The sequence below is a fragment of the Notolepis coatsorum genome (assembly GCF_963971535.1).
Source record: "Notolepis coatsorum genome assembly, chromosome: 2".
Lineage (NCBI taxonomy): Eukaryota > Metazoa > Chordata > Actinopteri > Aulopiformes > Paralepididae > Notolepis > Notolepis coatsorum.
The window spans coordinates 36,561,847-36,576,524 of record NC_140166.1 but is presented as its reverse complement, the minus strand read 5'-3'; the positions used below and the strand labels follow the sequence as shown (position 1 = coordinate 36,576,524).

Genomic DNA, 14,678 nt, shown 5'->3' with positions numbered 1-14,678 from the left:
TACATGATGGTATATAGTGAATGTATAGTATTGTGGTACATGATGGTATATAGTGAATGTATAGTATTGTGTTACATGATGGTATATAGTGAATGTATAGTGTTGTGTTACATGATGGTATAGTTAATATATAGTATTGTGTTACATGATGGTATATAGTTAATAGTGTTGTGTTACATGATGGTATATAGTTAATATAGTGTTATGTTACATGATGGTATATAGTGAATGTATAGTGTTATGTTACATGATGGTATATAGTGAATGTATGGTGTTGTGTTACATGATGATAGTATAGTGAATATATAGTGTTATATTACATGATGGTATATAGTTAATATATAGTGTTGTGTTACAGGATGGTATATAGTGAATGTATAGTGTTTTGTTACATGATGATAGTATAGTGAATATATAGTGTTAGGAAATGAAAGGAGTGGCCATACAGTGGCCATACAGTTGTTGGCATACTCTCTAGACCAGTGGTTCTCAAATAGGGGTCCTAGACGACATTCCAAAGGGTCCCCAGCTAAATTAAGAAGTTTAATTTCACAATTTTTTCATTCACATTAATTAGTCACAATGTCATAATGTATGTCTATTCAAGTTTCTCTATGGAGTAGTAAGACAGGCCTAAGAATTACACACAACAATAATAGTAGTTATTCTTATAATACAAGAATACTAGTAGATTTATTATTGTAATACAAGAATAATAGTAGAGTTATTATAATACAACAATAGTAGTTTAGTTATTATTTTAATCATCATTATTAATCAACAATAACAACACAATGGCAACAATAATACTAATACTTTAGGTACACATACACATCAAACAACATCACCAACAATCAACATTGGTCCATAGATGCACTTTTCTAACATCTAACACCACTTTTAAACAGAGTTTAAGTGAGTGAGGAGCAGTTTTATTTTTAATTTTTTTTATTATCTTTTCCCCCCCTCCTTTTTCCGATTTTTCTCCCATCCCACTGTTAGTCGTTATGCCAATTCCCAACCCCCTTCCTGGTTGTTGCGCACTCCCCCCTACTGTTGGTCCGGGAGGCCGGAGACTGTCACATGCTTTCCTCCGACGCATGTGCAGCCAGCCGGCAGCCAGCCTGGCAGCGCAGATTCTCACCAGGAGAGTGTAACGTGTGGAAGGTCACACTACCTCCCTCCAGATCCTACCCTCACTGTGCAGGCGCCCCGACCGAACTGTAGGGGTCGCTGTCCACAACGCCCAGGACCCACCCATCAGCTTTCCCACCCCTAACACTGCCAATTGTGTTAGTATGAACGACCAGCCAAGTTGATAGCAACGCAGAGAGCTGGATTCAAACCCGAGGAGCAGTTTTCTGCCAGATGTTTAATATGGTTCCACAGCAAGGGACCTTGGTATCTGATTGAAAATCGACCACTCATGAAAACAAGTTTGAAAGTCAGTGGTTAAGAGATAGGGTTTGTAAAACAACCTTAAACATAATATCTCCAGTTTGATATGTGTGTATGTGTAATATATGGATAATAAAATGTGTTTGTTAGAATAGAGGAGCAGACATCCAAATACTGGTAAATAATTAGCGTCACAGCGGGGCTCAGCTCTTTGTGTCTATCGGAGGTTTCCTGTGTTTGGGCCTGAAGGGAGAATCGTCTTGTAAGAGAACACAGCGACCAACCTGTGTAACATTTCCTGTTGATTTAAGTGTCTGGCTTCCTGTGTTAAAACGCTGAGCATGCAGGAGTGAAGGACTGACAAGGTGTCCCTCTAGGGCAGGGGTCGGCAACCTGCGGCCTCGAGGCCGCATGCAGCTCTTTAGCCAATCAGCTGCGGCTCCCTGGCCAAAAAAAAAAAAAATTATTTTGGAGATCGATGTCATACTGTGACACTGAAATGAAAAAATATTTCATCAACTAAGATATTTAGTCTACAAAAATATTTCATCAACTAAAATATACAGTACGTCATATGCCTTTCCCTGCCGTCTGCAAGTGGCTAATCGTGAGTTTCCGACCCCCCAGTAAGCTAACCATGGATAAATCCAAAAAAAGGAAAGTCTGAGGAAAATAGAGGGTTTAATTCAGCGTGGACAGATTAATTTGCTTTCACGACTAACGGTGCAGGCTTACCTGTATGCCTGATATGTGGTGCGAAATTTGCGAACAACGAAAAATAAACTTTTTATTTTATAGATTTTCCACAAATAAGGGAAGGACTCTAATAGAGCTGCATAGTTCAGGGTTTTATTTCAAAGTAGGTCTACACATGGTAGTCTTTTTTCAAAGTGGACTACTTTTTATTTGATAAATGTTCCACAAATAAGGGAAGGACTCAAATATACCTGAATAGTTCAGGGTTTTATTTCAAAGTCGGTCTACAGACACCAGTGTTTTGTCTCCTCTTCTGTGTTTTATTTAAAAATAGGTCTACACAGCCTGTATTTTTTCTCCTCTTCATAAGAGTTTGAGGTTTTCCTTTGTTATAACAGGTAAAAACAACAATAAAAAGTCAACATTTTTCTTTGTTGCTTTATAATCAAATCAAAAATAATAATGCAACAAACTGTGTGCTATAAGTATAAAGTATAATAAATCGCAAATTACTTTGGGTATGCAATTGTCAGGCGTTTTATGCTAAATGTGGGGTATGCTTGGGGATATATAAAACATTATACACCGTGTTATCTTCAGTTTAAGGGTAAATAGGTTGTGCGGCTCCCTGAGCATTTTATTTTGTGGGACAGGGGAAAAGTGGCTCTTTTGATAGTAAAGGTTGCTGAGCCCTGCTCTAGGGGATCAGAGATATGTTAAAACAGTGAGGACAGACATGGTGTCTCTATCAGAGATGTGTTAAAACAGTGAGGACAGACATGGTGTCTCTATCAGAGATGTGTTAAAACAGTGCAGACAGACATGGTGTCTCTATCAGAGATGTGTTAAAACAGTGAGGACAGACATGGTGTCTCTATCAGAGATATGTTAAAACAGTGAGGACAGACATGGTGTCTCTCTATCAGAGATGTGTTAAAACAGTGCAGACAGACGTGGTGTCTCTATCAGAGATGTATTAAAACAGTGAGGACAGACATGGTGTCTCTATCAGAGATGTGTTAAAACAGTGAGGACAGACATGGTGTCTCTATCAGAGATGTGTTAAAACAGTGAGGACAGACATGGTGTCTCTATCAGAGATGTGTTAAAACAGTGAGGACAGACATGGTGTCTCTATCAGAGATGTGTTAAAACAGTGAGGACAGACATGGTGTCTCTATCAGAGATGTGTTAAAACAGTGAGGACAGACATGGTGTCTCTATCAGAGATGTGTTAAAACAGTGAGGACAGACATGGTGTCTCTATCAGAGATGTGTTAAAACAGTGCAGACAGACATGGTGTCTCTATCAGAGATGTGTTAAAACAGTGAGGACAGACATGGTGTCTCTATCAGAGATGTATTAAAACAGTGAGGACAGACATGGTGTCTCTATCAGAGATGTGTTAAAACAGTGAGGACAGACATGGTGTCTCTATCAGAGATGTGTTAAAACAGTGAGGACAGACATGGTGTCTCTATCAGAGATGTGTTAAAACAGTGAGGACAGACATGGTGTCTCTATCAGAGATGTGTTAAAACAGTGAGGACAGACATGGTGTCTCTATCAGAGATGTGTTAAAACAGTGAGGACAGACATGGTGTCTCTATCAGAGATGTGTTAAAACAGTGCAGACAGACATGGTGTCTCTATCAGAGATGTGTTAAAACAGTGAGGACAGACATGGTGTCTCTATCAGAGATGTGTTAAAACAGTGCAGACAGACATGGTGTCTCTATCAGAGATGTGTTAAAACAGTGCAGACAGACATGGTGTCTCCACTGCCAGTCATTTGAGTGATTGTGGGTGTCAAATCTTTTGTAAAATGAGTTGAGTTAATTTGCTAACGTGAATTTGTCCTCCACATGAAGGGGTTTAAGGGGTGCTGACAGACCAGCCATGCTTTTCATGGTTTACGGGGTTTTCACAGACCAGCCGTGCTTTTCATGCTTTACAGGGTGCTGACAGACCAGCCGTGCTTTTCATGGTTTACGGGGTTCTCACAGACCAGCCGTGCTTGTCATGGTTTACGGGGTTCTGACAGACCAGCTGTGCTTTTCATGGTTTGCCACGCTAGCCTTGGGTTAGCCGATGTGAACGCCTTCTCCAGTTGTTCCCTGTGGGCCCGCTTCCCCTCATGTAGCATGGAATTCATCAGTTTGGGGATTTTCTGGACCTCTCCCTCATCTTTATTTTTAAAGGCCATTTTCTTTTCCTTGAGGCCTTGTTTGTTTTCCTTCTTGATATAGGGCTAGCTATTCGATATATGTGCACACTCCGTCCCCTCTGTTTGCCCGAGTCATCTGTCCTATCACACCTCACAAGTGTAAAGAGCTCAATTTCGGGCGGCATGGTAGCACAGTGGTTAGCACTGCTGCCTCACAGCATGAAGGTCCTGGGTTCGAATCCCAGCAGGGGGCCTTTCTGTGTGGAGTTTGCATGTTCTCCCTGTGTTCGCGTGGGTTTCCTCTGGGTACTCCGGTTTCCTCCCACACCATAAATACGTGCATGTTAGGCAGAGACTACAGATGGAAACTAGCTCATTAGCTAACGATGAAACATTTACATTGATGTGGAAACTGAAGATGTTTATTAATGTGCACTGTCCCTGGGTAAAAAATAAATAAACTTAAACTTACCATCGGATGTAACCATGTTTCAGTGAAGCACATAATAGAAGAGTCTCTATACTCAAAGCAGTACCTTGCGTTGGTCCGGATTTCTTCTATTTTGTTGCTGATTGATCGTAGATTCGCCAGCATCACAGACGGAAGAGCCGGTCTGCAGTTCCTTGTGCGCAGCCGCCGGCGTCTTCCCCCTCGTCTTCCCCGTCTCCTTACTCGTATCTCTGGGGGTGTTTTGCAATAATCCACTGGTTTTGTTGTGGGTAGTAGCAGTGATCGCAGAGACGTTAGAGTATCTCGCGGGTACTGCGTGGATGTTTGTGCAAGGCAGGAACTACGGATGAAAACGAGCTAATTGGCTTGTAACTATAAAGGAAGGAATCTCTGTGTGCGTGCATGTGACGCGAATATCTCGAGAACCATTCATCCGATCAATTTCACGCTTGGCGGGTGTATTGCTGAGGGCCCAGGGGAGTGCCGTTAGGGTGCCCACCTGTCCCACGATTCGCGGGACAGTCCCGATATTGGGACATTTGTCCCGCGTCCCGCTACAACATAACAATGTCCCACAATTCAATTTTAATTTTTTTTATTATTATTTATTTTTCATTTTTTTTTATTTAATTTTTTTTTATTATTATTCAAATATTATTATTTAATTTTTTTTTTAAATGTTGTTAATTTAATGCCTCGTTCCAATACCCTCTTATATTTAAAATAAAAAAAATTGGGCGACGTCAAACCAATGCGCAGCTCGACTCGAGTCTCGCGAGACAGCTGCAGTGTGTGTGACGTCAGTCATACCTGATGTTTCTGCAGAATAGCCTAAAGCTTTTTTACGACGCAGTGCTTGAAGTTGAGGGGGATGACACAACTGTCTGTGAGCTTTTCCAGCTCATGACCAGTCTAAGACTGAAACTTGAACAACGATCAAAGGACCGTTATTTTGGATTCGAGACCAGTGCTCTCATGCAGAGGTTTCCTACCACACAGGCTGCTGCGATCGAACAGGACTTTTAAATGTTCTATCAGAGAGCGCTCGCTTACCTAGACAAATGGTTTGATTTCTCTGATCAGAATTACCTGAAACAGGTGTCATTCTTGGCTCTCAAGAAGAGAGCATTCAGCTTCCAAGAGCTTTGCGAAGCAGCTGAAGCTCTTAATATCAGCAGCAAACTGGACTCTGCATTGTTTTAAAAATGTTGTGGGTTCACCAGACACATATTGCGGAGACTGTGCTGTCTCACCTTTTCTTTATGTTATATAGGGTTTGTGGAGACTTTGGGTCTCACCCTTTTTGTTATATGAGTAACCAGGAAACAAAATAAGTACCAGCCAACCGCCAATGGCTGGTAAAAAATCTGCCTGGCTGGTAGTTTTTAAAATCTACCAGCCAAATGGCTGGTAAGTCAAAAAGTTAAGTTTGTTCCCTGAGAGCAGAGCTACACAGCAGTGCGCCTATTTTGCGAGCCGAAATAAGTCTGTGGTTTTTTCTTCTTCTCACAACGGGTCAAATGCATCTAACATGCATTGCATCGTCGCCATTCCTTTATGCCCACATCGCCCGAAATGAACGTTATGTTAGCGTAAGCTAACAAGCTAATCCTGATCAGCGGCAGAGCCATAGAGAACAGCAGACAGTGTGGACTGGGGAAAGGGAAATGGGGGGGGGGGGGGCACTCTCCCTTTCTCTGTGTGTGTGCGTGCGTTTGGAAAGACGATGAAGTCACTAGTTAGGACTCAGGAGAGGAGTATATTGTAGTAAACTGAGGATTACTGAGGATGCACAGATAATGTTGATATTCAAATATAAAAAGGTTTCGAGAGGAGTGAAAGTTTGAAGACAGACTAGACTACAATATGATGCGGGGGTGGTGAGTTGAAACAGTGTGTGTGTCCCCGACCCCACTTCTATGTTTCAATAAATTATTTGCATTTAAAACTATTAACACTGACTCATTCCTTCAGTCCACTCAAATATGCTAATATTCCTTATGTTGTTTATGATATTAATTGAAAATAGCATATGAGAGTATTATATACCGTAATTCCTCTAATAGTGACCGGTATTCAATTACAAACCGGGTCTCTATTAATGGCCGGGTGCGCTCTTGAGCTAAGCAATTATAAGCCGACCTCCTAATACAAGCCGGGTTACTAATATACTGAGCTGCATACTGAGCTGCTAAGGTAAAGTTACTTGATTTCACTTTGAAAACGTTGAAATGACCAGTGACCACCTGTAATTGCACTGTTTACTATTTCATACAGTACTTGGTTTCAATAAATGAACCCAGTACATTTTACTGGGTTCAAACTGACACAAAATGTTGATTTATTCATTATGATCTGTTAGAAATATAGGCCTCTCTCTTATACATGCCTCCTCCTAATAAAAGCCTGGTACCCGCTAGAGTTTAAGCAAATACAAGCCTGGGTCACTATTAGAGGAATTAACACATGGCGATATACTAAAAAGCTATTTTTAATTTTTGGCTGGTAAAAAATCTGCCTGGCTGGTAGTTTTTTAAATCTACCAGCCAAATGGCTGGTAAGTCAAAAAGTTAATTTTGTTCCCTGTGAGTAACTGAGTGATCCGCTATTCACAATAAAAACATTAATTATTATATTGTGAAGATCAACCATCGCATTCTGTCTCCTCTCTTCTACACTTCACTGCTAATAATGCTCAGGAAAAGATGGCTGAAAAGACTTAGCTCCTGCTCTTTCTATTAATGGAGTGATTTTATCAGCTTGGATACCAAGATTGATGGTTACCTGCTTAATGATGAAAGTGTGATTAAATAAAGATGTTGGTGACATAGACAGTAGCGGCTGAGAAGGTGATTGGTGAAGCATCTATACAGTTTAATAAGATTAATAACTAAATGTGCTATATATAGCCTACGGTCTGCGTCGAATATGAAATAAAGGCATTTAAATAATAAATACATTTCTTTAATTTTAATTAGCAAATTTTTTTTTAAATAAAATGCTTTTTTTTTTTTTTTTTTTTTTTAATCTTGTTGATTTAATGTGCATTGTCCCTGGGTTAAAAAAAATACTTCAATAAATACATAAATAAGCTTGTAAAACATACAGTTCTATTTCCTCTCCTCAGATCTACACCCAGTGGGTGGACTCCAAGAACTACGTGGATGTGACACGGCGCTGGTACACAGAGAACGTCTCCTTCCCACTCAACTTCTTCCTGCCAAACCGCATGCATAGCAAGCAGCTGGAGAAGCTGAGGCTGGTGAGAGGAGACCATCTCCTGGAGGCAGGGGAGCCCCTGGAGAAAGAGGTGAGGAGCTCAGCCAGTGTGGCTACACCCAATTTCAGAATGAATATGTGTTATTCCTGTGGTCTTAAAGGAACACACCAACGTGATAAATTAGCTCACCATCTTCTCCAAAGTCAGTCAGTCAGGATACCAATTTCCTCTTGGTGTGTTCAGTAGAAAGCAACCCAGCTGCAATCTAGCCTAGCTTAGCACAAATTAATGGAAGCGGATATGGACCACTAGCCTAGCCTAAAACACTGGTGGAGGTGTTTTTGGTCAGCAGCTAGGCTAGCTGGTCCATATCTGCTTCCATTCATTTGTGCTAAGCTAAGGCTAGCTTGCAGCCAGATAGCTTTCTACTGAACATGCAGAGAGGAAATTGGTATCCAATTCTGGAGAAGACTTGGCTGGTGTATTGCTGAGGACCCAATAAAGTCCAGTCAATTTCCACATACCAATTTCCTCTGTGCGTTCAGTAGAAAGCTATCCAGCTGCAAGATAGCCTAGCTTAGCACAAATTAATGGAAGTGGAGACAGACTGGATAGCTTTCTACTGAACACACAGAGAGGAAATTGGTATCCATCTTCTTGTCTGACTCTGGAGAAGACGGTAAGTGCATTTGTTGGCATGTTCCTTTAAGACGATCTAAAAATATTAGAGAACATGAACGACTCTCTCCCAAATACAAAATGTGTGATGTCATCATAAGGTGTAAAGTCTCCACAGAGACAAATCTATGTCCAAATATACAAAAAACGATCCCCAAAGCCACACTAGGGGCTAGCCTCCCTCAAAGAAACCAATGGGTAAAGTTAGTGAGCATGCTAGGTTCCAGCTAGCAACATGCATTAGTTTCATTGATGAATGCTAACCATGATAAGTGTTTTAAGGGGAGCTGAACCACAAACATTGTCCAACAAACACATGAATCACAGACTAAAATAGAAAATGTCAATGTTTCGCTTTTAATAACTTACAACCTCAAATGGACTCGATACAATTCACAGCTGGCATAGATCAATTCCACCAGCCATTACTGCTTTCTGAAGCTACTAGAAAGTTTATATAATCCAAGACAGGTGCAAGATGGAAACCATAGAGAGAACTGTAGTAGATTAAAAGCGGCAGTTGGCAATTACCCAGAGCTTAATGAATGACCTCTACCTCCCCCTTGGCCAATGATAGTCCTTAAAGGGGGATGGGGGGGGGGGGGGGGACTTAATAAATCTCAACAAGCCAAAACATTGTCTCTGTTGTCACAACATGTAGCAAGTGGGTCAGATAGTTAATCGCCAAGGCAACCAGGTATTGGCATGAAGGCAGCTTTTATGAGAGGAAGGATGGAGGGTGAGCTAAAGAAGCAGCAGCTCTTGTGGTATATTTACTTACGATTACAGTAATATTCTACAATTGTCCTGTAACAGTCACAAACTGAGGACACAGAAAGTGTCCCAGACGGTCTCCAGGATGTCAACATATGATCTATAGGCTCTCTCACCTGTCAATGGCATTTGGTGAATGCAAATACGACTGTTGAGGGGTCTTCTACTATTATCAACTATTGCTACTATGTCTATACTACTATCTACTACCTACTATGCTACTATGTCTATACTACTATCTACTACCTACTATGCTACTATGTCTATACTACTATCTACTACCTACTATGCTACTATGTCTATACTACTATCTACTATGTGCTATGCTACTATGTCTATACTACTATCTACTACCTACTATGCTACTATGTCTATACTACTATCTACTACGTGCTATGCTAATATGTCTATACTACTATCTACTATGTGCTATGCTACTATGTCTATACTACTATCTACTATGTGCTATGCTACTATGTCTATACTACTATCTACTACCTACTATGCTCCTATGTCTATACTACTATCTACTATGTGCTATGCTACTATGTCTATACTACTATCTACTACCTACTATGCTACTATGTCTATACTACTATCTATTACGTGCTATGCTAATATGTCTATACTACTATCTACTATGTGCTATGCTACTATGTCTATACTACTATCTACTACCTACTATGCTCCTATGTCTATACTACTATCTACTATGTGCTATGCTACTATACCTATACTTCTACCTACTATGCTAATATGTCTATACTACTATCTACTATGTACTATGCTAGTATGTCTATACTAATATCTACTACCTACTATGCTACTATGTCTATTCTACGATCTACTATGTACTATTCTACTATACCTATACTTCTACCTACTATGCTAATTATGTCTATATACTACTATGCACTACTGTAGCACTCAAGACACTGTTTGACGAACAATACCACTTACCTATAGCATAGCTGCCAGAGGTGTACCCCCCTCCTGCTGACTTTGGATAAAAGTGTCAGCTAAATGACTAAATGTAAATGTGAATGAATGCCTCTTGTGTGTCCATGCTGATAAGTGTCTGTGTGCTTTGCATCTCCCCTGTCAGCTGTACCATGATGCCTTGGAGTGCATGACGCTGCTCTCCCAGCGCCTGGGCTCGCACAAGTTCTTCTTTGGTGATTCGTAAGTGACTTCAGTGACTTCAAATGGTCCAAGAGCATCATGTGTGTTGTTTTCTTTTTCCCACATTTGAGAAAAGTCACAACTGAATTCTATCAAGTCAATTGACATTATAGCTTTGGTTTTTATTCAAAAATCTGCCATGGAAGCTTTTTAAAAGCAAAACCAAGGGATGTCTCGTCCCTCCCATGAAGACGGTCTGAAAAGAGGCTCTTTAGATCAACATTAGATATTTAATTTACATGATGAAAAATGAGACAAAGTGTTTTTTCACCATGTAAATAAATTATGTATTTATTTTTGCATCTAAAGAGTTTTTATCAGTGTGTTGGCTTTTTCTTCATACATTGGACTATTGTGTTAACCTTATGCACCTGGCCTACTTTTTTGGTAAGCCTTACGTTAAGAGCACAAACTCTTCTATGATGATGTATCATCCCTAATCATTTTCTGTGTTAGCAAGTCAAATTGCAAAACGTAAATTGTTTGGTTGCGACATTGATGACATTATAGATACTACCTTTAACCAAACAGCGACCTCTAGACAAACGAGCCCCTCTTGGAATTGCACTTTGTTTACATTTTTTGTTTTTTGTAAAAAAAGGTTTTGTTCAACCTTTAAGTAAAGCTCATGTACCTGCTTGTTTTGTATGACGGTGTCTCTGTGTCTCCAGGCCATCCTCATTGGATGCCTATGTCTTCAGCCACTTGGCTCCTCTGCTGAAGATCAAAATGCCCAACGGGAAGCTGCAGCAGCACTTGAACTCCCTGGACAACCTGCGTCTCTTCTGCACCAACATCTTGGTCCTGTACTTTCCCTCAACGGGCCCTGGTGAGTCGTCTTCACGCAGTCTCTTAAAGGGACAGCGCAGATCTTTGGAACCCTGGGGCCCTATCTGCTACTTAACCCTTTCACTGCCACACTACCAAAATGGTTAACCCTTTCACCGTGACAATACAGAAGGTTAACCCTTTCACTGCCATGCTACCAAATGGTTAACCCTTTCACTGCGATGATACAGAATGTTGACACAGAGGGTTTAAAAAAAAGAAACCTCCGTACACACGGGTGGTTTAAAAAAATAACCGCGTACTCACGGCAACTGTAAAACTGATGTAATATACATGTAGTACAATGCCAAAGCAATAGGTGGCGATGTAGTTCAAACATGAAGGCCATTTCAACTAATCAGAAGGGTTGGTCACTACGTTATAACATCCTGTCCACAAAACAGAAACCCATCATCTTTAAATTTCTCGCTTGAACATTAAATTTAGCATTCATTATTTGTTTGCAGCAAGAACAAAGTGCAATAAACAAAAAAGGATACATTCACTGTGTGTTCTGCCTCATTTGTTGATGAAACAAAACCAACATCAACACAATTTACCACCAAGAGCGGCGAGTTTAGTCTCACAAAAATATCGCAGATTTTGTTAGCTTACGTGCTAATGTGATTGGGATTTGCCATTATAATAGTTAGCATTGTGGCTAGCGTACATTAGCGTAGTAACGTTACACATGGGAGACTATCTTGCTGGACACAAACATTGTTAATATAGCAGTCTGGTTAATGTTGTTATATCGCTCGCTATTGATTGTACTAGTAACGTTAACGCTAGTAGAATGAATGGATGAAAACTCTATTTAACAGATTGCAGAATGGGTACAATACAATACGGCTCAATACAAACAATTGTTAAGGGGATGCAGACCAGAAAAAGACAGCTCTGCCGTAAACACTGGAAATAATCTCGGTTACTATGTCCACACGCAACCACTGAAACCGGGATGCGCTCAAAACTTCACCCTGGACTCCGGTTTTAAAAGATCACGGTTGCAGTGTTCCAAAAACCCGGATGCGTGTGGACGAACAGTGCAACTGTGCACATTAAATCACGGTTACATAAAACCCTGCGTTCGTGTGGACAGGGGCTGAGTTGTATGTGTGATGTCACAAAAACCTCTCCTGGGCCAATTATGTGGTAACTTGACACCTTCGGGTTCAGCAAACACAGAAGGCTGAATAGGTATTGACATGTCTTGATAGAATATAACCTAAATATAAATGGGTGTCAAATGTTTAAAAGAACACACCAACATTTGGGGAAATTAGCGTATCGTCTTCTCCAGAGAGAGACAAGAAGATAGATACCAGTTTCCTCTCTGTGCCTTCAGTAGAAAGCTATCTGGCTGCATGTTAGCCTAGCTTAGCACAGTGAATGGAAGCGGACATGGCTGGTTAGCCTTCGGGAGAGGTGTTAGTTGGACAATGCCTAGGCTACCCGGTCATGTCCGCTTCCATTCATTGTGCTAAGCTAGGCTAACATGCAGCCAGATCGCTTTCTACTGAACGCACAGAGAGGAAACTGGTATCTATCTTCTTGTCTCTCTCTGGAGAAGACGGTAAGCTAATTTCCCCAAATGTTAGTGTGTTCCTTAAGGGTTTAGAATACATCTTAACAAAGAAACAAACAAAAAATAAGAGAGGCAGAAGCTTCGTTCATGTAGAGAAGAAGCTGGCATCACACCACTGGCCCGTCAAGTGAGTCACGTGTTGAAAAATGTTTGCAAATGCAAGTGAGTGTCTTCACCCGTCTTGTCATGTTTCTTTTCCAGAGGCCTCGAGCCCCAAGACACCGGCGCACACGGACGGCAGTGACTTTGACCACGAGCCCCATAAGAGGCGCAACCAGATCCTGTCTGCACTGTTTGCGTTGGGAGCCATGCTGGGTTACGCCGTCTTTACAGGCATCGTTAGCATCGAGCGAGTCCAAACCGCGGCACTGGAGGCGCCGGGCCACGACGAAGAGGACGACGACGATGAAGAAGAGGAGTGAAGTGACTCCCTCTACATTATGAACATTTCTCAAAAACGTATTCCATGTGCCGCGTGTAACGGACAATATGGGGAATGGAAAAGCATTCCTAAATAACTCAACCACCAATTAACTCATAGTCATCCTTTTGTTGTCAGTAAAGCATATTTTAGGCATCTGTAATGATGTGGGTGGTTTCTCCATTTCTTTTCTAATGTGTTCATATTCTCTACATCCCAGGAGGCATAATGTACCACGGCTTGTCGCGGAATCTTCAAGGACAATTTAATATAATTCAAGAATGGAACGCCTTTTCTTTTTATAGGTTTATTTGCGTTGGGGCGGGTTGTCTGTGAACCATGTCCTTTAAGGTTTTGTCGGGTTTCACTTTGGCAAACAGGATTTTGACTTGATTTCAGGTCATTAAAAGTAAAAAAAGAGAAAAGTAAAGAAAATGCTGAATTCTGTCTCTTTTTATATATAAGATAAGGTAAGATATTCCTTTATTGATCCCCTTGGGGAAATTCAGGCAGCATGGGGAGGGGAGGTACAGGTAGTAAAAACAAGCAGTGTAAACAATATAACCAGTCAATATAATGAACTAACTAACTAACTGAAATATACAGTATTCACACAGTATCACATAAGGTGCAGTATGCATAAGGTAGTGTTATTGTCCTTTTTAGGTTTGTAGAGAGAGACGAGACGTCTGGCAGCAGTCCCTGCCCACTGTTGTGGAGCCTGATGGCTGCTGGTATGAAGGACTGGCCGAGGCGGTTAGTTGAGTGTTGGGGGGGGGGGGGGGTGTATGAGTCTGTGACTGAACGTGCTTCTCATCTTGACTATATGTAACGGATGGTATCGTGAAGCGCAGTCAAGAAGGGCTGGGGTGAGTAGCGGTGCCAGGATGGTATCGTGAAGCACAGTCACGAAGGGCTGGGGTGAGTAGCGGTGCAAGGGGATAAACTCACTCTCACATCCTCAAAAGACGCATAGACACGGTACAAAGAAGTGAATTCACCTCTTGATAATAGCGGTCTGTGTTGTTGCACGCGGCGTGGCAGACCCGTGTTCGAATCTCCCTCGGGGCATCGAAGTTTGAGGTGTCGTCACAACCGTTACATATTATATAATGTATGTATGCCAGCCAGGGTTTCTCTTCGCTCAACTGCTCTTTAATATAAAACACCAATCCTTATTTTTGTGTTAATTTACAGTAGGTCCAATGACCAACCATAGTCTACCTCTCCTAGCCATTGTGTACCAGATTATATAGTTATGGTTACACCAGTAG

At 41.1% G+C, this 14,678-nt stretch overlaps 1 protein-coding gene across 1 annotated transcript in view; it reads left to right on the top strand.

Moving 5' to 3' along the window:
* LOC311248984 (thrombospondin-3b-like) overlaps positions 1-14,678 on the top strand; it is a 179,724-nt gene that overhangs the window by 30,029 nt on the left and 135,017 nt on the right. The window contains exons 5-7 of the mRNA XM_084338228.1: positions 7,841-8,023; positions 10,491-10,567; positions 11,239-11,396. Coding sequence (XP_084194354.1) covers positions 7,841-8,023; positions 10,491-10,567; positions 11,239-11,396 — 418 coding nt within the window. The remainder of the gene's footprint in view (positions 1-7,840; positions 8,024-10,490; positions 10,568-11,238; positions 11,397-14,678) is intronic.